This window comes from Argiope bruennichi, chromosome 5 (genome assembly GCF_947563725.1).
Source record: "Argiope bruennichi chromosome 5, qqArgBrue1.1, whole genome shotgun sequence".
NCBI lineage: Eukaryota > Metazoa > Arthropoda > Arachnida > Araneae > Araneidae > Argiope > Argiope bruennichi.
The window spans coordinates 102848699-102872531 of NC_079155.1; the positions used below are offsets into that span (position 1 = coordinate 102848699).

The 23833-nt window shown below is 29.8% G+C and overlaps 1 protein-coding gene across 1 annotated transcript; it reads right to left on the minus strand.

Moving 5' to 3' along the window:
- Positions 1-947: 947 nt before the first annotated feature.
- LOC129968765 (actin-6-like) lies at positions 948-19875 on the minus strand. Its single transcript, XM_056082995.1, has 6 exons — positions 19786-19875; positions 18713-18818; positions 10794-11033; positions 9104-9350; positions 7701-7918; positions 948-1244 (listed from the first exon to the last, which is right to left on the minus strand). The coding sequence occupies exons 1-6, from the start codon at positions 19788-19790 to the stop codon at positions 948-950; spliced, it is 1113 nt and encodes a 370-aa protein (XP_055938970.1). The 5' UTR covers positions 19791-19875.
- Positions 19876-23833: the final 3958 nt, after the last annotated feature.

Below are 23833 nucleotides of genomic sequence, written 5' to 3' on the forward strand. Positions count from 1 at the left end.
GATCTTTACGCTATTTTAAAGTCCAAAAGATACATATTTAATTATGTCAATTTAATTTCTATAGAATTTTTTCTTTTAATCAGCGATATAACAATACAATTATAACTTAGATAAAAAAAAACATTTCTTAAAACCACATTTTTAATAATTTCTTGTGCATGAATACAATAGGTGCATTTTGAATAAGGAATTTAATGTCATTTATTACTTTAGATACTGTGAATTATTATCACTTGAATTTTACTGAAAGAGCATTATGTTAAAATGTGATAAAATGAATAAGTATAGAAACTGATATAATATTTTTTAAATGTCAGTTATTGAGGCATTTCTTTAATAGAAATTATTTAATAACGATTTAAGTATTTGCTCGGACAGTGATGAAAAATACTTGTGATAAAAAATGTAAGTTTTGATAAATCTTTCTTTGTGTAATTTAAATTCTCTCCAAGTATTTTCGATATATAGATATCCAAAGAATACCATTATTTATATCCTAATTAAATATCCTTACTGATGTGAATATTTCGAAATTTTAGGAATAAATATCATTATTTATTCCTAAAATTTCGAAAGAGACCATCTTATAACTCCAGTAAGAGAAATTATATCTGAGGTACTTTCGCAACAATGTTGAAACAAATATTGAAATGCTTAAAGAAGAATTAAGAGTTTTACTATACTCCAAGGCAGAAATATCTTCGATTTTAATCATCTTCATATTATTAATTCTTTGTCGGAATACTTCCTAAAGCAGTCAGTCTAAATCTCTTAAGACAATTTTCATATAATAAAAGAAATTGTAGGATAAATAATTAAGCTATTATCACTAATCAAACTGGTACGCAGACATTAACATCAATACATAAGAGCATTAAAGCCATTCATTCTGTGTATATTTATTGCAAATGAAGTGTATTGAAAGAAAACACGCATAATTCCGATGCTTAAAAACATTTTCTGTGCACAATCTTTGGCCCATAGTCCTCGTACTCTGACTTGGTAATGCAGATCTCTTTGAAGGTGGACAACGAACCCAAGATGGAACCTCCCAGCCAAACAGCATACCTCCTCTCCGCTGGAGCCCAGACTCGAACCCGACTGGAACACATGTCCTGCAGTTCATTCTGGAGTCGGCCAGCTATTCCAGGAAACAGGGTGTTCCCTCCTGAGAGGAGAACATTCTCCAGAATGTCTCGACGAATATCCACGTCGCACTTCATGACTGAATCGTACAGTGCTCCCTGGGTGAATGGAATTGATATTTTAAAGTTGAGCATTAAATCAGATTCGGCAACGGTATTTAAGCAATAGTTTCTCAAACTATGGCTAGCGAAGTAAAGTATCCAAGTTGGTCACTTAGACCAACTTTGACAATCAGTCATGGAATTGATTGTCGAAAGTTGAGTATTAAATCACACTCAACAATAGTTTTTAAGCAATGGTTTCACAGGATGTCTTAAACTATGGTTCGCGATTCTAAATATCTAAGTTGGTCATTAAGACTAACTTTGACAATCAATCAAAGAACTGATTATCAAAAGTTAAACATTAAATCAGATTCGCCAACAGTATTTAAGCAATGATTTCTCAAAATGTCTTAAACTATGGCACGCGACATTAAATATCTAAATTGGTAATTTGCATCAACTTTGACAATCAATCATAGAATTGATTGTCAAAAGTTGAGGTTTAAATTAAATTCTTCGTTAGCTTTTAAGCAGTGGTTTCACATATTGTCTTAAACTATGGCTTGCGACGTTAAAAGTTGGCCATTTAGACACTTTGAATTTGGTAGTCCCTCATTTTTCAATTTAAAACCTATAATTAAATACCATAATGTGCAGCATTTAGTTCTTCCCGCGTGTGGCCTGTAACGTTATGAAACATGAATCTAAGAAAATGTTTGTGGGGTCTATTCGCAGACTTTGAAATTAGCCACAGTTATTCAAAAATTGGTGGTCAATAAGCGATTTAGCAACATATTGCTCGTTTAGTTTGGCTTCTTCAGATTTTCCTGGTTTTATCTCAGCGAAAAATGTGGAGTTTGACTTATCTTCTATGTTAGGTTCTCAAGTCTATTTTGATATGTCCGAATTTCACCTTAATTATGATATTAACCATTGTATTTGGTTTGATATGACGCATTAAGCAGGATTTGAAATAAAATCGCATTTGAACTCTTTCTGAAATTTATTTCTTTTCTTATGCATCGATAATTAATGATATTTACTCTATTTCAACTCACTCTTGTGCTATAAATTATCTTCATGCAAACGGAATAAATCAGAAAATTTTGTGTTACAATCGGATGAACTTTAAAAATTCATACTGGGGTAAGACAGTGGGAAGATATGAAGAGAAATATGTAAATGAAATAATATTAAGATTTTTACTGAATTCAACTCGGTCAATGATAAAATAACTGCTCATTATTCTTAGTTCTATATGTAAAATTTTTTTAAATATTATAACTTTCTTTTATAGGATGTTTGAAACTATTAAAGATGGTTAAAAAGGAATCTTTTCCATTTATGAGTTCTATATTCTATGCACTAATAATTTAGAATTTTTTATAAAAATTTAGCAAACAATTTCTGATTTTTTTATCTGTATAAACCTAAATAAAAAAGTTTATAATTATAAAAATATATAATTGAAATTATTAAAATAAATACTTCGATATTTTATGAGCTGTACAATCATCATTTTTCTGTGCAACACCTTAAAGTTAATAAACAATATTCTTCAGAGGAAAGAGCAATATTGTGTTTTAATTGTGATTCTCAAATATCCAGAATATAAAAAAAAATCAATGCACCAATTGACAGAATTTAACGAAAATATATGACTCAACAAAATCTTCTCAGGTCTTTTTATATTTAACATTAAACCAGGCAAATTAAGAGAATCGTTAGGTATCTAATAATGAAAATTTCCAGTTTAAAGAAATGATATCATTATTGATGTACAACGGGCATCTTGTACAAAGCGGGGATTATATTTTACCTATCTCTAATTTATAACTTCAAATATTGCTGATCAGATATTAATTCTTAAACCGCCATACTGAATTAATTTAATTAGACTAAACAGTCTCTTGGATTCACAACAACAAAAACATTTCGTTTAATTTCTTTATTTTTTAGCGATTTTTTTCCATCTTCATGTGATTCAAATAATATTAATTCCCAAAGACGAATAATTGTTAGACAAATTAATCTGAGTTTTCTTTTAAACAGAAGTATGCAAGTTTTCTTTTCGTTTGTTCTGGTCATACGAGATTCTATGACAATGAACGGATTTGCAGCCTAAGAAGTAACAAAATTAATTGATTTGATTTATATAATCATACTGAAATCATATTTTAAATAATTTCCTTAAGGATAAAATTATATTTGAGTGGAATACCTTATTTCAAATATTAAATAATGCGCCATTCACTAATTGATTTATTCCTTGCATTTAGAGACATTTAAGGCTAACCACTTTGAATCTAATTTTAAGCTTCCCAGTTTCTGACTGGACATGGAAACTTTACAGTCGATTTGAATAGGCGTTCTTGCTATAGTGTCCAGGATGTCAAAGACGATACTTGAATGTACTAAATTCAAATTATTTCAAATATTAAATAATGCGCCATTCACTAATTGATTTATTCCTTGCATTTAGAGACATTTAAGGCTAACCACTTTGAATCTAATTTTAAGCTTCCCAGTTTCTGACTGGACATGGAAACTTTACAGTCGATTTGAATAGGCGTTCTTGCTATAGTGTCCAGGATGTCAAAGACGATACTTGAATGTACTAAATTCAAATTATTTCAAATATTAAATAATGCGCCATTCACTAATTGATTTATTCCTTGCATTTAGAGACATTTAAGGCTAACCACTTTGAATCTAATTTTAAGCTTCCCAGTTTCTGACTGGACATGGAAACTTTACAGTCGATTTGAATAGGCGTTCTTGCTATAGTGTCCAGGATGTCAAAGACGATACTTGAATGTACTAAATTCAAATTATTTCAAATATTAAATAATGCGCCATTCACTAATTGATTTATTCCTTGCATTTAGAGACATTTAAGGCTAACCACTTTGAATCTAATTTTAAGCTTCCCAGTTTCTGACTGGACATGGAAACTTTACAGTCGATTTGAATAGGCGTTCTTGCTATAGTGTCCAGGATGTCAAAGACGATACTTGAATGTACTAAATTCAAATTATTTCAAATATTAAATAATGCGCCATTCACTAATTGATTTATTCCTTGCATTTAGAGACATTTAAGGCTAACCACTTTGAATCTAATTTTAAGCTTCCCAGTTTCTGACTGGACATGGAAACTTTACAGTCGATTTGAATAGGCGTTCTTGCTATAGTGTCCAGGATGTCAAAGACGATACTTGAATGTACTAAATTCAAATTATTTCAAATATTAAATAATGCGCCATTCACTAATTGATTTATTCCTTGCATTTAGAGACATTTAAGGCTAACCACTTTGAATCTAATTTTAAGCTTCCCAGTTTCTGACTGGACATGGAAACTTTACAGTCGATTTGAATAGGCGTTCTTGCTATAGTGTCCAGGATGTCAAAGACGATACTTGAATGTACTAAATTCAAATTATTTCAAATATTAAATAATGCGCCATTCACTAATTGATTTATTCCTTGCATTTAGAGACATTTAAGGCTAACCACTTTGAATCTAATTTTAAGCTTCCCAGTTTCTGACTGGACATGGAAACTTTACAGTCGATTTGAATAGGCGTTCTTGCTATAGTGTCCAGGATGTCAAAGACGATACTTGAATGTACTAAATTCAAATTATTTCAAATATTAAATAATGCGCCATTCACTAATTGATTTATTCCTTGCATTTAGAGACATTTAAGGCTAACCACTTTGAATCTAATTTTAAGCTTCCCAGTTTCTGACTGGACATGGAAACTTTACAGTCGATTTGAATAGGCGTTCTTGCTATAGTGTCCAGGATGTCAAAGACGATACTTGAATGTACTAAATTCAAATTATTTCAAATATTAAATAATGCGCCATTCACTAATTGATTTATTCCTTGCATTTAGAGACATTTAAGGCTAACCACTTTGAATCTAATTTTAAGCTTCCCAGTTTCTGACTGGACATGGAAACTTTACAGTCGATTTGAATAGGCGTTCTTGCTATAGTGTCCAGGATGTCAAAGACGATACTTGAATGTACTAAATTCAAATTATTTCAAATATTAAATAATGCGCCATTCACTAATTGATTTATTCCTTGCATTTAGAGACATTTAAGGCTAACCACTTTGAATCTAATTTTAAGCTTCCCAGTTTCTGACTGGACATGGAAACTTTACAGTCGATTTGAATAGGCGTTCTTGCTATAGTGTCCAGGATGTCAAAGACGATACTTGAATGTACTAAATTCAAATTATTTCAAATATTAAATAATGCGCCATTCACTAATTGATTTATTCCTTGCATTTAGAGACATTTAAGGCTAACCACTTTGAATCTAATTTTAAGCTTCCCAGTTTCTGACTGGACATGGAAACTTTACAGTCGATTTGAATAGGCGTTCTTGCTATAGTGTCCAGGATGTCAAAGACGATACTTGAATGTACTAAATTCAAATTATTTCAAATATTAAATAATGCGCCATTCACTAATTGATTTATTCCTTGCATTTAGAGACATTTAAGGCTAACCACTTTGAATCTAATTTTAAGCTTCCCAGTTTCTGACTGGACATGGAAACTTTACAGTCGATTTGAATAGGCGTTCTTGCTATAGTGTCCAGGATGTCAAAGACGATACTTGAATGTACTAAATTCAAATTATTTCAAATATTAAATAATGCGCCATTCACTAATTGATTTATTCCTTGCATTTAGAGACATTTAAGGCTAACCACTTTGAATCTAATTTTAAGCTTCCCAGTTTCTGACTGGACATGGAAACTTTACAGTCGATTTGAATAGGCGTTCTTGCTATAGTGTCCAGGATGTCAAAGACGATACTTGAATGTACTAAATTCAAATTATTTCAAATATTAAATAATGCGCCATTCACTAATTGATTTATTCCTTGCATTTAGAGACATTTAAGGCTAACCACTTTGAATCTAATTTTAAGCTTCCCAGTTTCTGACTGGACATGGAAACTTTACAGTCGATTTGAATAGGCGTTCTTGCTATAGTGTCCAGGATGTCAAAGACGATACTTGAATGTACTAAATTCAAATTATTTCAAATATTAAATAATGCGCCATTCACTAATTGATTTATTCCTTGCATTTAGAGACATTTAAGGCTAACCACTTTGAATCTAATTTTAAGCTTCCCAGTTTCTGACTGGACATGGAAACTTTACAGTCGATTTGAATAGGCGTTCTTGCTATAGTGTCCAGGATGTCAAAGACGATACTTGAATGTACTAAATTCAAATTATTTCAAATATTAAATAATGCGCCATTCACTAATTGATTTATTCCTTGCATTTAGAGACATTTAAGGCTAACCACTTTGAATCTAATTTTAAGCTTCCCAGTTTCTGACTGGACATGGAAACTTTACAGTCGATTTGAATAGGCGTTCTTGCTATAGTGTCCAGGATGTCAAAGACGATACTTGAATGTACTAAATTCAAATTATTTCAAATATTAAATAATGCGCCATTCACTAATTGATTTATTCCTTGCATTTAGAGACATTTAAGGCTAACCACTTTGAATTTAATTTTAAGCTTCCCAGTTTCTGACTGGACATGGAAACTTTACAGTCGATTTGAATAGGCGTTCTTGCTATAGTGTCCAGGATGTCAAAGACGATACTTGAATGTACTAAATTCAAATTATTTCAAATATTAAATAATGCGCCATTCACTAATTGATTTATTCCTTGCATTTAGAGACATTTAAGGCTAACCACTTTGAATCTAATTTTAAGCTTCCCAGTTTCTGACTGGACATGGAAACTTTACAGTCGATTTGAATAGGCGTTCTTGCTATAGTGTCCAGGATGTCAAAGACGATACTTGAATGTACTAAATTCACTTCCGAAAGATGTCCACTTGTGAATTGTCTTCTAAAGAACAGTATAGCATAGCCTCTTCCTTTCTATACTTTTATTTAGGACAAATCATCCTTTACGTCCTTTGGCCTCTTATATTAACATTTTTCCCATATTATTTAGATTTTATTTCTGCGTGTTTGCTTAAATATATTTTAGATATATATTTTTGATTTATGTAATTGTATTTTGAATATTTTATTTTGATCCTGCTTTCGAATCTTTCCCCTTAAATAATCTTAATTACTGTATGTTTTCTTTAATATGAGAGCAGTTTTGTTTTATGTTTGTATACGTGTACATTCTTCTTTTTTTTTTCTTTTTTATTTGCATTTTTACCTGTATATATTTCATTTGAAATTTCCTTCCACTATACTTATACTTATTGAATATTGATTTACATTTGGAAGCCTTGTGTTATACTTATTGGCACACAAGGAGTTCATACTAGAACCTTAAAAAATCTACTGTTTATATATCAATAGCAAGAAAAGGCATGCATTAGCGTTTTGAAGCAGAAACAATGAAAACCTTAAATTGTCTTTTTTACGCAGAATATGAAATAGTTCTAATTTTCCATCGCTTTATACGAATTCACATTACACCTTAACATAGTTACCTGAAACCCAGGGCCATCGAGATTAAGGAATGAGGGTCTGAAGAGCACCTCAGGGCACCGGAACCTCTCAGATCCTACTGTGAGTACCTGTCCGTCTGGCAACTCGTAAGTCCTGTCGTATGAAGTAGGGGTCTTGGCGCACGCTCTCATATCCGCCACGAAATCTTTGCTAATGAAACAGAGCTTCTCTTTTATGTCTCGAACTATTTCAATTTCAGCTGAAAAAAACGAGAACAGTTGCATTTCTGAAACAAAATTTCTTTGTTCAGATACGTAAACAAATTTTGAGTGACGATTGGTTTGCTATAGGAAGATCATCTATGGCCTTTCGATTGCACTACAAGTTATTGGCCCTCCAGATTTTCTCTTGGTTCGAAAAAAAAAAAACATTTTTGGAATTGCATCTGTCTGTCCGTGAACACGATGCATTGAGCTAGAGCGAAGAAATTTGTGATCCTGTCTTCGTGTATGGTATATAGTCAAATTTGTAGATTTCTATCAATATTTGGACACTATTTGTTGAAGAAAAATCTGGATTTCTGTCCGCAAGCATGTGAACACAGTAATTCAAGAGCTATTTGGATAAAATTTGGTGTTCGAATTTATTATTATTGAATGCGTGTTAAATTTGGACCAAATGTTTCGGAAGGATGAACACTTGTTGATCTGTACATTCTCATGCATGTAATCTCCAGAATTTAAAAACTCAATGACATGGAGAATTGAAATTCTGTAATAATCTTTTATTCAAATCTATGTCTATGGAAACTGTTGTATCGAATCGCATTTTAAAAGAAATTATCCGAAATGCGTACTTTTTTTTTCTCATTATATTACAATTATACTCCATACTGCATCACTATACGCAGAAAATAGAGAAATAAGGCATTTTCAGGCTTGCAAACTGTCTTGACATTAGAGGATATGCCGCCTACCTATCAATACTATTCCACCCTTGCTATATATTCAGAGAATGAAGAGCACTATAAGCGAGAACAGAATAGAAAGTACTAGAGTGTCTAAATAATTCGAAGGGAGAATTCTCCACTAGTATATTTAATTTTTTAACTATTACTTTCAACCATTTTAATAAGTTTTTAATCCTCTTTTGTAGCATTGATTTAACTTAAGATTATAATACTATCGTGTAATCAAACTTGTCAAATTACATTAAACGCCATCTTGGATAGTTAAAGATAAAAAAAAGTCGCTTCAGAAACACGAAGATTTTGCTTCATAAATTTTCAATTGAAATTTTTATGGATTACCACATTTGGCGAGCAATCACTAGAATAAAAATTATAATTGTCTACTCATCATATCACAGATATTGAGAATAACAAAGAACCGATAATGTCTATCGTTAATCACAATATTTACAATAATCTTTAGCAGAATGTTACCTGTTGATGTAAAATAATATCCTCTTTCTGTAAGTAATGCCAGAAGGTAATCGGTAAGTGCTCGTCCGGCATATTCCAGTCGAGAAATGGCATGGTGAATGGCATAACCTTCATACACGGGAACGGCGTGGCTGACTCCGTCTCCAGAATCTAGAACAATGCCTGTTGTCCGGCCTCCAGTATAGAGAGCCAGGACAGCCTGGATGGCGACGAATGCTCCCTGGCAACCGAATTTATCGAACAAAATCTGCAAAAAAGATTGTTCTTTGAAAAAATTAGGATATTAAAAATATTATTGATATGAAATAATGCGAAATACCAAATTACAAAATGGCACCCTGATGCATTTACTCCATTTACTTAGAAACTTCATCAATTGTTAAATAATGGATTACATTAAAAATCTTACGGCTGGTAAAATTTTGTTCGTCATCATCAGAGAGTTTTATATTTATGGCATTTTATTAATTTGGAGCAATGAAATAGAAAAAATACCTTATTCTAATGGGAAAATGTTTATAAATTTTGAAAATTGACTTATATGTTCCTTTAAATTTATCCACCAGTTTCGGGAAAGGAAGAAATATTTTTAACTGTACCAGTGAAATCGAAAGATTTGGGATATGAATAGAAACCGTAATCATTCGTTAGGGTTAAAAAATATTTTGATTTTTCAGGAAGAGTTGCATTTAATTAAAAGTGTAAATAAAGAGAGTTATTTTTTGCGAAAAAAAAAGAAGAAAAAGTGTGAAATTTTCCATCATTAAATAGTTAATTAATAGTATAGTTAAACGTATAGTCTTTGTTTTAAGTCAGAAATGAATGAATATATAACGTCGTATATAATAATATCCATCTAGATGGAATTAATAAAGTAGGAATCAAGATTTGTACTTTATTAGTCATCTATATACACTGATTAGAAATCTTCTCTTAAAACTTGGTTATGTACTTTTCCGTTAGCCGGGCGCAAGCGAAAAATCGCCAAATAATGTAGAATTCCGCCAAATTTCTTACGCCAAATTCGCGTTTGGTTTACAATTGGCGACACTTGCGTCCGGCTAACGGAAAAGTACTCTTCGTTATAACTAATTGATAAATATAACTAATTACAATATCATTATAATAGAATGCGCTTTCAGTTCCTGATATCTTCGTTGAAAATAGAATTATTGAAAGCATTAAAAGGAAGATAAGAAAATGATTTTTAACATAGATAAATTTTGAACATATTTATTTAATTGTTTTAGATAATAAATTTATAAATTTTGAACATGTTTATTTAATTGCTTTAGATAATATATTTGTATCTTTTATAAATATGTGATGGTGTTCCAGCTTTAAATTTGAAAAGACCTATACACACTTCCAAATGAACGGCTCCAATGAACAGTTTTATAGAATTAAATAAATAAATTTTAGAAAACGTGGAACTGGATCAGGTAATAAGGGAACATTTTAGAATGAAATTAACATGGGCTAGTTTAAAATAAAAAACAGTATATTAATTGAGATTTAAATTATATTTTAAAATATATATATAATGCTACTTGACGAAATCCAAAAGTCCACGATTTGCGACTTTTTGGATTTTGAGTGTAACATATCCCGCAAATCATAGAGAACAAACCGGTAAATCAAAGAAAGGAATAGATGTCCAATCCCGATCTCTTTTTTTTTTAATTCTTACCTCCAACATGAGTTCTCTATTCCGTAGGGGATTCTTTGGAGCTTCGGACACGATGACTGCATGTTCGCTTGGGTTGACTTCTAACAGGTGGTGGAAAGTATGGTCCCAGATGGTTTCCAGGTCCTTCCAATCATAAACTATTCCCTGGCGGATAGGATATGATAGGGACAGGATACCCCTCCTGGCCTGAGCAGAGCCACCGACGTACAAACTGCGATATTTCAACCCGGCTACCACCGGCTAGAAAGAAATAATCAAGAATTAAAGCTTCTAATCAGATCTTGATCATAACTGTTAGTATAGCAAAGATTTTGAAAAAGTCCTCTCATTTTAAGGAAATGATGGATTCTATTAAGATTGTATACAAATTACGAAATTTTGTATTCAAGTAATAATTTCAATTTGTCAGCATTCCAAAAATATTTAATTTTAAAACATACAAATTCAGGCATCATTTCAACTTTCGAGTTGTATGGTTCTTATTTTCTCATGCTGAATCTGCGCGCTCTGAGATCAAAATGCTGTCTAAACTAGATTCTCTTTTGAAACTATATAAGTTTGAAATATTTTTCCACGATCTATTTTTGATGCTTTCTGCTTTACTATTCGGATTACGTTTCTGGTTTCTCCATAAAAACAACTTAATAGTTGCTTTCCATGAGGGAAAAATATATATAATTATAAAGAATTCCGAGTTTGTTTTCTTTTCCCCAGATATTATATTTGATTCATATATATTAAAGCATAAACGTGTCAAATATCTTTAATTTTTTAAAAATAAATTACACTAATTTTTAAAAAGTAATACATATATATATATTAGACACCTAATTTTTTCATATAGTTTTATATTATTATCATAAAAAAATGTACGTTTTGAATAAAATTAGATATTATTTATAATTCAATATTCTTAAAATATTTTTACGTATATTTACTGAATACTTATTAAAATATCTAACTAAAATTAACTTTATGTATCTCAAAGAATCTGAAACTTAAAATGCAATTTCCGATTTATTTTAATTTGTATCATGAATTCTTATTACAATAATTAGATGGTTTCCTCAATAATTAAGAAAAATCGAGTATTCATAATTCGTCTGAATCTGAAAAAAATGCCGTATAGAAACAAAGATGTAAAAATATATATTTAGATATTTAAATTCATTGATTATTCCCTTTATTTAATAGCATATTTTCAATGTTGTTTTATATGTACTTAATAAAGTGGTAAAAGGAAATTTCATACTTCGGCTAATTTTCGGTAATTTCTAATTCGTCTATCCTTTCTTTAATATTAGTTGTCTCATTTCTTTTCTATCAATTCTCTATAAGTTATTTATGGTGCATGTATTCGAAATTTCATCAAAATTTGATAAGTATTTTCAGCACAAATTAAAATTTAATCATGTTACTTTTATCATTAAATCTTAATAATTTTTTCACTGGATTTAAGGAAAGGTATTTTAATTCAGTTAATTAATTCTAGTTTAAAACTTTTTATGAATTCACATAATGTTTTCAATATGTTTTACAACAATTAATGAGTATTACTACTGTGAATTTTAAACGATAGAAAAGTTAAAGAGTTGAGTAAGAATTCTGTGTTTTTCAAACCAAATTTCATGTACATAATGTGAACATTTTAACACTTTTCTATACGTAAACTTGCAACCGAATAATTGTATATGATCTTTTAAATATTCATGTCTGATAATAAATATACATTATTAAAAATATGCACGTGTTTCTGTTAAAATTCCAATGCATCTATTTTCATTAAATGCAAATCAAAGTTTGGAAAATTTTAATTCTGAGAATCATTCCTTTATTTAAAAAAAACTATTTTGACCTCAAAGTTTGGGTCGGATAGAGTGGTTCACCCTTTCATTTTTACTTCCTTATTGAAGTTTTATTCGCTCTTTTCTTGACATAAAAATTGTAATTTAAACAAGGCCACGAGTGCTCAAATTTTTTATTTTCCATCCTACATACGTATGAGTGTTTTAAGTATCGTGGTATAGTGAAAAATAAACCTAGGATGCAACCTTTTTTCCCCGACTAATTCAAATCAACATTTCACACAAAACCTCAATTTAAGTAATAAGATCAAATATGAAATTTCATTTGTAAATTGATGCATTTACACAAATGAAATTTCATATGTGAAAAATATCGCTTTTACATTAATTTAAATAAACAGACAATCAGTGGCTCTCCTGAACTTGTCGCAGAATTCAATAATTTGCACTTTAGATGATAAAACTGTATAATGAATTGTGTGCATGCACTTTCTGCGTATTATGGTTTTCGACATCACTTACTTTTAGTTTGATATATTTCCTGTGAATAGACACCCTCCAAAATTCGATTGAAATTTTCAAATTTATTAACTATATATGGTGGTTGGTTCTCGCCAAACTGATGGTTAGAAAAAAAAGTAGGGGGTTGGTTATCTCTTATTGATGACGGGACGTACTTCTCCCGGGATGGGTTGTACCTTGGCCGGTCATGGCCCTTGGACTCAATCACAGTACCCCCCCCCAGTGTTACTACCACAGCGGCCTGGTCATTCAGTTTTATTTGTGTGCCTTTGGGTGCGTCGGAGTAGTTAATTTATGATTGTGATTAATGAGAAAAAGAGAAAGAGCCTATGGACAACAACTCTCTATTTCTTCAAAGATTGCAACTCTCATCTTTCACTGACTTAAAAAAAAAGAAAAATAAACAAATAAATAAGACAGAAAAGTTATTTTTCAGTTTCATGAGAAGATTTTAATGCCAATAAGAAATATTTCCTTAGATTTAATTTAAGAAAAACTAAAACTAACATTTATTACAGCTAATAATGATATAAAGGATCGTGTTTTTCTTAAAAGGAATACTGTCAGAAATTATTTTTTTAGTGTTTAATTATTTCTAGAAAATATAGAAAATGATATTTGGCCGATATTTGATAAGTGTGTTATTTAGAAAAATAAAAGGCACTTTGATTCATCTACTCATGCATGTTTTATGAGTAAATGAATTCTTTGACATTCATAAAAGATACAAAAATGTCTTGTTCGCTCTACAAATATTTAATATATGCTTAATAAATTTCATTCACAGACCTCCGTTGAAAGGAGGTCATTTTATACATTTAAACTATATTTCAATGCAACTTGGTTAAAAAAAAAAGAAAGAAAACTTTTATAAGTTACGTTTCTCATATATGTTATGCTTGTTCGAATGTCCTTTTCATGTACGTATGTCTTTCGAATCCGTTTATCCATTATGTAATATATATTTATTCTCTCTCATACCGAGTTTTATTAAATCCGCCCGCCTTTGACCCTCAGTTTATTTGCCCGGAATATTGACTTTCAACGTTGTAAAACCATTTATATGGTCTTGATCCAACCCAGACGACCCACCTAGGATATAAAAACTTGAATAACGCGGGAGGAGAGCGGCTGCTGATATGAAATGCAAATGTTTCAAGTTTAATCTTGGGATTTGTTATGATTGAAATGTATGAGTTTAGTGAAATCAGCTTTATACAAATTACAACAGATGAGTTATTTCACTAAATAGAATTCTATGAAGTAATTGAATTTAGCATTTGGCATTAATACAGAAAATGATTTTTTTTTCCTCGTATAAAGGTTTCTAAATAAAATGGAAAGTGAAAATCCTGCTTTTGAAGTGATGTCCAAAAAAAGCAAATAATTTTCTTAACTTTAATCGTGGTAAAAACTCGCAATCTGATGGAAGATTTTAAGAAACTAATTAAAATTTCCTTATAACAATTAAAATAGTAACAAATTTCGCATCAAAAAATTTTTTAAAAAAAATTATTAAAATTAGAGAGAAAATGTAAGGCAGGGTTGAAAAGGTAATTTTTATAATTATAAGACAATTTAAAAATAATTTTTATGAAATATAGTTGGGAAAACACCAAAAACATGTTTAAATGGTAATTGAATTTATATTTAAGTAAAATTTGAACTTTTCAAAATTTATATTGACATTCTTTTTCTTTTTGAAGAAGAAGAAGAAATCATGCACCAAATTTCATCAAAATCAGTGTAGAAGTGTATGTTTGAATAAAAGAAATATAAACATGAATTTATGAATGTAGATAAAGCTATAGTATTTAACATTCATCAACTGAGAAATAAATAATCGAACATTCTATCAACACTTGTGGCGAGTACTAATTGATAACTTTAAGTTAAATTGCATACTATCGGCGAGCTTTAAGCTTAAACGCACGTCATTGGCGAAAATAGTCAATAAACTGAATGATATCTTTGGCACTTTTTTTGGCGAACAACCGCTAATTGCCAAAAAACCTGGTATCTTTCGTAGGGTTTTTTTACGATTACTCAATGGCATACAGTTAACTCACAAATACCATTCCATCTAATTAACTCATTGAAACAGTTATGAAGTTTAAAAATCGAACTTCATAACTGTTCCAAAAAAAGATAAGTTGCGGTTACTTGTAAATTTCTGTAAACTTTTGAACGTAATCTATTCGCAGAAAGTCTGTCTGTCTGAATATGAGCGATCTCGATAATTACAAATCTCAGGATAGATAAAATAGCAAGATAGAAAGAATATTCAGAGCTAATTTACAGAAATAATAATTACTTTATTTCATTTCTTTTAAACACTCGATCAATATCCCCACTTTTCTATTACATTCCATACATTGTTATGTTTGTGTCGAAGCTATTGACACACAATCGACTACAATACGCGTATTTTGCCCATGACTATCTAAATCTTATTAAATCATTTATTGGGTCTTCATTTTATTTCAATGAGTTGTAGACTCTGTTTTCACGCTTTTTATCTTCCCTTATACGACGTATACAAAGTGGAAGTATTGTAATTGTCAAACAAATTCGAATTCGGCTCCTTCACAAATCCTCGCTTTTCAGATCTCTTTTAATTCAAACACTTCATTTTTTGATATTGTCTGTCTGCTAACATGATAACAAAAAATGCTTTGAGGTAGATAGATAATGGTGTCATCAAACTTAAAAAATTTTGAACGGAATCTGTTCGCGGGAAGTCTATCTATCTGGCTGTTTGAATACAAATAATCTTGATAATTACAAAAACGCATGATAGATAAAATTTCGTATACAGTTTGGGTCTCTAAATTTTAGATCTCTGTCTAATTTTGGTTTAATTGTATAAAACAGTTGGTTAACTGCCAGCATGCATGTAAACACAGTCACTCAAAAATATAACGACTTAAGTAAATAAAATTTTGGATATGATTTTGTTATCAAAATTTTCATATTACATAAAATTTTGATTTCAATTTATCAACAAAAAAAATCATCCAAAATGCATACGCTGGTTTCTGTACTTTACTAATAATCACAAAAATTTTCTTGTGATTCTATTAAAATAAAAATTTGAACAGCCTTTAAGCTTATGGTTTCGCTCTGAGCCGACAATTTCTGGAAGAGAATTACAATTTTATTACGGAAAATTTCGGAAAAACCAATAATCATTTCTTCTAATGTGTGCATGTAACAGTGATAGAAATGAAAGCATAGATAGAAAAGGTTTTACATAGCTTTAAAATGCACTTGTGCATGGATGTTTTTGGCAAAGCAAAATCGCAGAATAATTATACGCCAAAATAAAACTTTAATCCAACTTCTGTACTAAGACTCATATTATTTTCTCCCCATCGTTATTGATAAGAAAGTTATGGTTACTTTTTATTAGTATAATTGTTTTAAATAAAGTTGTATTTTAACAAAGCGTAAAATGACATTTAAAGTTATTTCGTTAAAACAGTTTTCTTACCCTTTTTAACTGTAACTACATTTCCACATATTACAAATGTAGGTGTTTTTATCCGAGTGAACTACCTCACCAAATGCTATATTTCATATCTAGTCTCCGTGTACTTTTCAAAAGCGCATCAATGAGTTTTTTCGAAAACTCACCACCTTCCCCCCTCGTTCCATTTTTATCTAGATTCGATATTGGAGAGGTCTTCATCGAGGGATAAAACGTTCCATTTCCGATCCTTTTATGATTCTGCTGACGGTGCGAGGATATTCTGGTGTGGAGGGGGGGGGGGTGCTCCCGAGAAATGAATGGAAATGCTTGTCAGGCATAATCCCCCTCACGGCTCAGCAAATCGAAATGAGAACTTTTTTTCCCAATCTAGCATCCGCTGTGATTTCATCGGCCCAAGAGGGGCTTACGTGGAATTTATGATTATAAGCCAAAGTAATGCACGCTTCATTGGCATTGAAAGTTTCGAAAAAGATATTGCTTGTTTACAAAAATATAGATTGAGAAAAATATCTTTCACGGAGGAATGGGTTTAAAGTAGAAAATATTTTCTGAAGACTTATTTCTGCTTTTCTCTCTCTCTTTCTGAAGAAGATACAGAGTAATTGTTGTTTTTTTCATTCCAAAAGGTATTTTTATAGAAGTGTATCTTAATGAAGCATACATTTCATTTCGAATTTTACACCAAATTGCTTATTTTGTGAAATTAATAATCAGTTAAGTCTTTACGAAACATACTTATTTAGGGGAAGAAGATTCATTCTGATTTCATTCTTAAGGATACAGTGATCGTCCCCAGAGGATTTTATTTTTAATGAAACAATTCAGTGAAGGAATTGGCCAATTGTATCTCCGAACTTTAACCCATAAAGCAGGTCTGGGAAGCTTTACAAGAGTGATTGCAGTTCATTTTCCAGACCCATATAAGATCTGAAAGAACCCATCTTCGAGAAGTCTCTTAAGAGAGACTCGTAAACTGCCTGATTTGGAGAATGAACTCAAATTTTAAATCTCTACTAATAATAAGAAGTATGTATTTGTATTGGCATTCTTCGAGACAGACTTTTTAATCTAGGGCTATAAAATTTGGCACAGATACTTTTGAGAAAATGTGCACTTCGGAGCGTTTTCTTTTGTGAAATTTTAATTAATTAAAAGTTGGTCCTGATTTTAACATTTTTTCGTGATAATTCCTAAAAATAGTTCTGGACAAAAATGAGTTTTACAGCTTTTAAATTTAATATATATATATATATATATATTAATAATGGTGAAAAAAAATTTCGAATTTTGATAATCTTTACACATTTTTTTGCTTCGTTTTCAATAATTCATGACATTTTTGCCCTGAAATTCAAATTGTTTCCTTTTTTTCACCTAAAATTAAATTGAATTTTTAAAAAACGTGTTTGTTACACTATTGTACAAAATCCAAATTCTACAAAGTACTAATCTTCTGAAATATGTTTAATTTTTAAGTTTCAGATAAAGATTTTCTCCACCTTCCTACTAGACTATGTCAACGGTACGAAACGAAATTTAATTAAATTAATGATTATCAGAGATTTATGTCCAAAAAATATTAAAATAGTGAATCATCATCGAGAATGCACAAATATACAAAATTTCTAAATTCTAACCAATCAGGAACTAAGGGAAAAATAGATTTCAAAATTTCATCTTAACAAAGACACCAAGACATGCTGAATAAAAGTATAAAATAAATGTATTTAAAGACAGGTTTTAAAAACACTCATTTCTTATACTTTTACACACAAACACTATAATTACTATTAAACATAAAATTACTTAAATGATGGGTTTTTTTTCGACCTTCAGATATTGTTTTTTTTTTCTATCTCATTACTACGCTATGCTAATGATACGAAACAAAATTATTTTAATTAATCATTATCTGGTATTTAAAGTAACAAATATTAAAACAGTGAATTGTCACCAAGAGCACGTACGATATAAAATTTCTAATTTCTGTATAGTCAGCAAGTGAGTGAAAATAGTTTACAAAATTCTATCTTTACGAGAAAAAAACAAGGTAATTGAAAGCTTAAAATTTAAGAAATGACAGAGAATTAATTACTCACGATGTATCTTGGTCGCCCCACAACGGATGGAAATTCTACTTTTGGAGAGGAATCTCCCGCAAAGCCAGCTTTGCAGAATCCTGTGCCATTATCGATGACAATCACACTGAGAAAGATATAAAATGTATTAACATTTTTTATGTAAACTCTGTAAATAAAAGAAATAAATACTTCCTCTAGAAAAATAATATAAAAGAGCAGAATCTTTTAGCTGAAAATCTATAAAAAATAAAATTTAAATAAATAAAAAATATTTGCTTTTTGGAATAATATATAAAATAAGGGAAACTTTGGCTAAAATAATAAAACTTCTTGGAGTATAATGTAAAAGTACAAAATTAATAACCTTTTTGTAGAAAACACTAGAAATGAAACAAATAGACATTTCATCTTGGAAAACATATGTAAAAGAGTAAAATAAACGGACCTTTTTCCAGAAAAATCTAGAAATAATACAAATGAAAATTTTCCTTTCTGGATTAAAATGTAAAAAAAATAAAATAAGAAAATCTTGCGTTGAAGATTCTAGAAATAAAGTAGATAAAAACTTTCTCTTGGACTATAATGTAAAGGTATAATAAACAAACCTTTTAGCTTTAAACTTTGGAAATAAAATAAAAAATACTTCCTCTTGAAACGGAAATCTAAAAAAGCTAAATAAGCAGACTTTTTGGCTAAAAATGTATAAATAATATAAATGTACATATAGAAATAATATAAATCTAGAAATATTATAAACGAAGGAGTTAATCTTTTAGCAGAAAACAATAGAAATAAAATAAATAGAACTTTTTATGTCGAAGGTAAATAATCAATAAAACAATTGTTTATTAATCAGAGATTTTTCTGATAGTTGAATGGTCTAAAAATATTTTGAAAGCGAATGTATTTGATTTAATTGATAACCCTTAATATTAAAAAAATTAATTCGCAGCTTGTAATTTTATTTTTACAATATGCTTAAGCAAAAATGACAGTACTAAATGTTTTCATATAAAATGACTAATAATCATAATAGCGTAATAAGCTTGTATAATATAATATTCTTGAAATTCAACAGTTATTCTTCTTACTTCATCGGTCCAGCATTCAATCCTCCAATATATTTTCAAGATTTCAGAAAAATTTGGAACCGGAATCTAATGGTATTGCTTTTAGGTAGGAAATATTTTGCATAACATATCTGAGCAATTAATTTTATGTGTGTAAATGGAATCAATCAGAAAAGATACTGAATTTAACAGTCTATTGTTGCTTACTTTATTTCGACTTCCACTTTCAGATAATTATTATTTAACAACCATTGTCTTATCAAACTTCTTTTTAACCAAACATTGTTGCGTTAACAAATGAAGCAACGATATGAGGAAATAAATTAAATTAATTATTTTAACCCTGAAATTCATTTGAATCAAAGCATGAAAATAATTTTGAATTTTATTAAAAAAACTAGCCATCTCTGATGGACCAGCTGCCGCGCTGGAGATATGGGCAATACTTCCTTTTTCATTGGTAATAATACTTAATTTATTTTCGAATTCTTTCTAGAAAAATATATGCTAACATTTTGCAAGCATGAATAAGTATAGAAGATCAGAAAAGACTTTAAAAATGCCAGTTATTGATGCATATCGTTGTTAATGATTCAATAGCAATCAATTTAAGAATTCTCCTAAGAAAATAATAAAATGAAATTTTTTTTAAATATGTCATTTTACGATTTAAATTATTCTCTCCATTAGAATATATTTGACTATCATCGAACTGGTTCGTCAGAGATATTAGATATATTTGAATCCAGTTAAATTGTTTCGATATATTTTCGTATCCGGATTTCACCTAATTATCAGGCATTAAAACTGTGATATTTTAATTGTCTAATATATATTCAGTCTATTGCGTACATAAATCTTTCTAACAGAAGCCAGTCTCATATCATCATAGAGCTGTAATGTAATTGTTACAAACTCCACCCATCTTGGACTTTGGAATCCGACAGCAGCGTCGCTGTATTCCAGTCGGTTGATACCGAGACCTACTAAAAGCAACAACACATAGTCTTCGAGTTAGATTGTAAACTGAAATTTAAGATGCTTTCATTCTAAGTGTTATTTGTGTTTATTTATGTGCGTGAAGTGTGAATAAATGTTTCGTCTCAAAGAATGTGGATTATTTGTGCAAAAGTGATATTATTACTGATCTATAGTGGCGGTCCTGGAATATAAGGTAGGCTTAATTACCTTATTTGAAATGGATTTTTTTTCTTCATTTTTTGCTGATAAAATGATAGTAATTGTGCGGTTCATGTATTTTCTAAATTCCGCTTTAATTTAACTATGCCTTTTCAATCTTCATACTAATTGCCTTTGGCAGAAGATTGAATGTACAGGATACTTGGATGCTAATCGAGCCACTAAAAAGATCGTTTTGGTTAAACTATTTGATACCTGAAAAAAAGGGAGACCAAAACTTAAGGGGATTGACTACCTGGTGTAAAAAAAAACCTTAAAAACTATTAAGGTGACAAAGTGAGAAACCTTGCTAAAAACGGGATAACATAAAATGAAATTTTGAAAGATGTCAGGATTCATTTGTGGCTGCTGCAACAATGAAGAAGTCGCCTTTGGATACCAACTTCTTAACTGGTGATATCGTATATATTTAATGCTATTTCAATAATTGAGATAGAACTACATATTCATGATTCTGCCCAACCGAGGAGCATTAAAAGTCGTGTTATTTTGATTGCCTTACTTAACTTCTATTTATTGTGTACATGGATATATTTAATGGAAACAAGTTTCATAATATTATAGCGATATTGAAAGTGTGAATGTCCTCTTCTAAATTTCGCGATATTATAACTTCACTTTTTTATTCATCTTGTAAATTACTCAAATATTTAACCGAATCTTTCTTCTTTAACTTTCAACAATGGAAGGAAATCACGTGATTAAATATTTGATAAAATAATGAAAGCAGTTTCCATTTCACTACAACAATATAATCTATTGTTGGAAATTTAACAAAAATAAATAAAAAGTCAAAATTCGCAAAACATTTGCAGGATTATTAAAGTGGTATTATTAAAGATACATTTTTATTTTTAACTTTGAAACAATCTGGAATGCATGTTTGCTCTGCAATGATTTCGGAAGTTATCTCGGAAAAACGCCAAACTTCAGTTTAATTTTTAATTAGTTAGAATTTCAAAAATATGGCCTGCAGAGTGCAGATACACATACATACATCTTTATTATTAGTAGAGATAAACTACACAGATATTAAACAGAATCCTTCATCTTTAGCTTTCAGCAATAGAAGAAAATCTTGCTATTAAATATTTAATGAAATAATGAAAACGGTTTAAATTTCAAAGCAATAAAGCCATCTGTTTTAGAAATTAGACAAAAAATATTTTGAAAAAGCTGTTAAAATTAAAAAATAATGTGTGCAATTATTTATTTGATATCATTGAAAAGTATTTTTTTTTTTTCTTTTTAAGATTACAAAAAAAACATTTTTGTACTATAGTAATTTCTGAAATTTTCTCAGTACAAAAAATCAAACTTCAGATTAATTTTTATTAATTTAAATTTAAAATAAAATTTCCAAAAAAATTTTGCTTTAAAGTGCGCATTTCCTATTTTATAGGTAATTTATGTTAATTTTGGTAAAAATATGTGAAACGCTCTAGATATAGAGCGCCAACACATTCACATTTATATTTATTAGTAGTAAAGATATTGATTAACTGTCTATGGGGATCAGCTGAGTCACCTCGAATACTGACTGTAATTAATTCCAATAAAATTTCTTTGCAGAATTTGATGTTCATATGGTACTTTTCCGTTTGCCGGGCGCAAGCAAAAAATCTCCAAATAATGTAGAATTTCGCCAAATTTCTTACGCCAAATTCGTGTTTGGTTCACAATCCGTAAGCTGGGCGCAAGTGAAAAATCGCCAAATAATATAGAATTCCGCCAAATTCGCGTTTGGATCACAATTGGCGACATTTGCACCAAGCTGACGGAAAAGTACCGTTCATAATTCCATTAACAAAGTGTATAAATGAGATAAATTGTGAGAGTCATTAAAATAATGTTATTTTAAAAGATTTACTTTTTATATATTGATATCTATTCTTCTGTTTATTTATGTGTATGTAGTCTGCCTAATGGAAGATTACATTCAATAGAATGGCATAATGATGCCATAAAAATTTAAGTGCATAGGTAATCTTTTTTAAAGTTATTAGTTGTACTTGCTTTTTGCGGTCATGAGAAAAATTGTGCAGCAAATAAATTGGTATCATTAAAAAAACAATATTTTTAAAAAATTTTAAAGTAATGTGAAATTTTGTTTTCCCAATTGATATTTTTGGGACGTATCTAGGAAAAGCATCATGGTATCGCTTAATTTGTAATTAATTAAAGATCTAATTAAAATTATAAATCTTACCTATATAATATATATCTAACAAATTTGATCATTCTTTGTTACATTGTTTTTGTTTTGTATAGCTCTACTATACGCACGTATACACTCCTGCAATATTAGTAACATTTATTATTCATAATTTTTACTTTCTCACAAAGGTTAAGCAAAAAGTAAATAATCGTTATAAGCTCAAATATTCAATAACTTTCGAGCAATGTTGCTGAAAAAAGCCACAATCTATTCGTATGAAATTCGGCCAATGATTTTATTACTGGAATCCTAGATTATCATATTTTGTTCCAAATTCTTCAATGGCCCATTGTCTCTAGGCCTTTTACTTCAGTAATAAGTGAATAGACTTGATAGGTTAAACTAAACTATAGATCAATATCAAATTTAGGATCAATGAAATACGAAAGAAAAGAAATTTGACAAAAGAGTATGACGTAAGAATACTAAAAAGTAAAAGAACATTTCCACTGCTTAATTAATATATTTACCCATGGTTATAGCAATATTCTTTCTTTTAGAAGCTAAGTAGTTCATATAAGTGAAGACTTCCCGTTTCTTATTAATTCCTTTTATTTATGTATTAAATGAAGCTCCAAAAATTAATTCGTAAATAATAAATTCCTATTGTTTCCATGTTCGCTCTAGTATCACTTCGACAAAAGAATTTTC

Bases quoted from the DNA above. Each gene is read 5' to 3' on its own strand.
- LOC129968765 (XM_056082995.1), bottom strand. The intron at 9,351-10,793 runs GTAAGAATTAAA...TCTTTTTTGCAG, and splicing joins ATAGAGAACTCATGTTGGAG to ATTTTGTTCGATAAATTCGG. The intron at 1,245-7,700 runs GTAACTATGTTA...CCATTCACCCAG, and splicing joins TCGATGGCCCTGGGTTTCAG to GGAGCACTGTACGATTCAGT.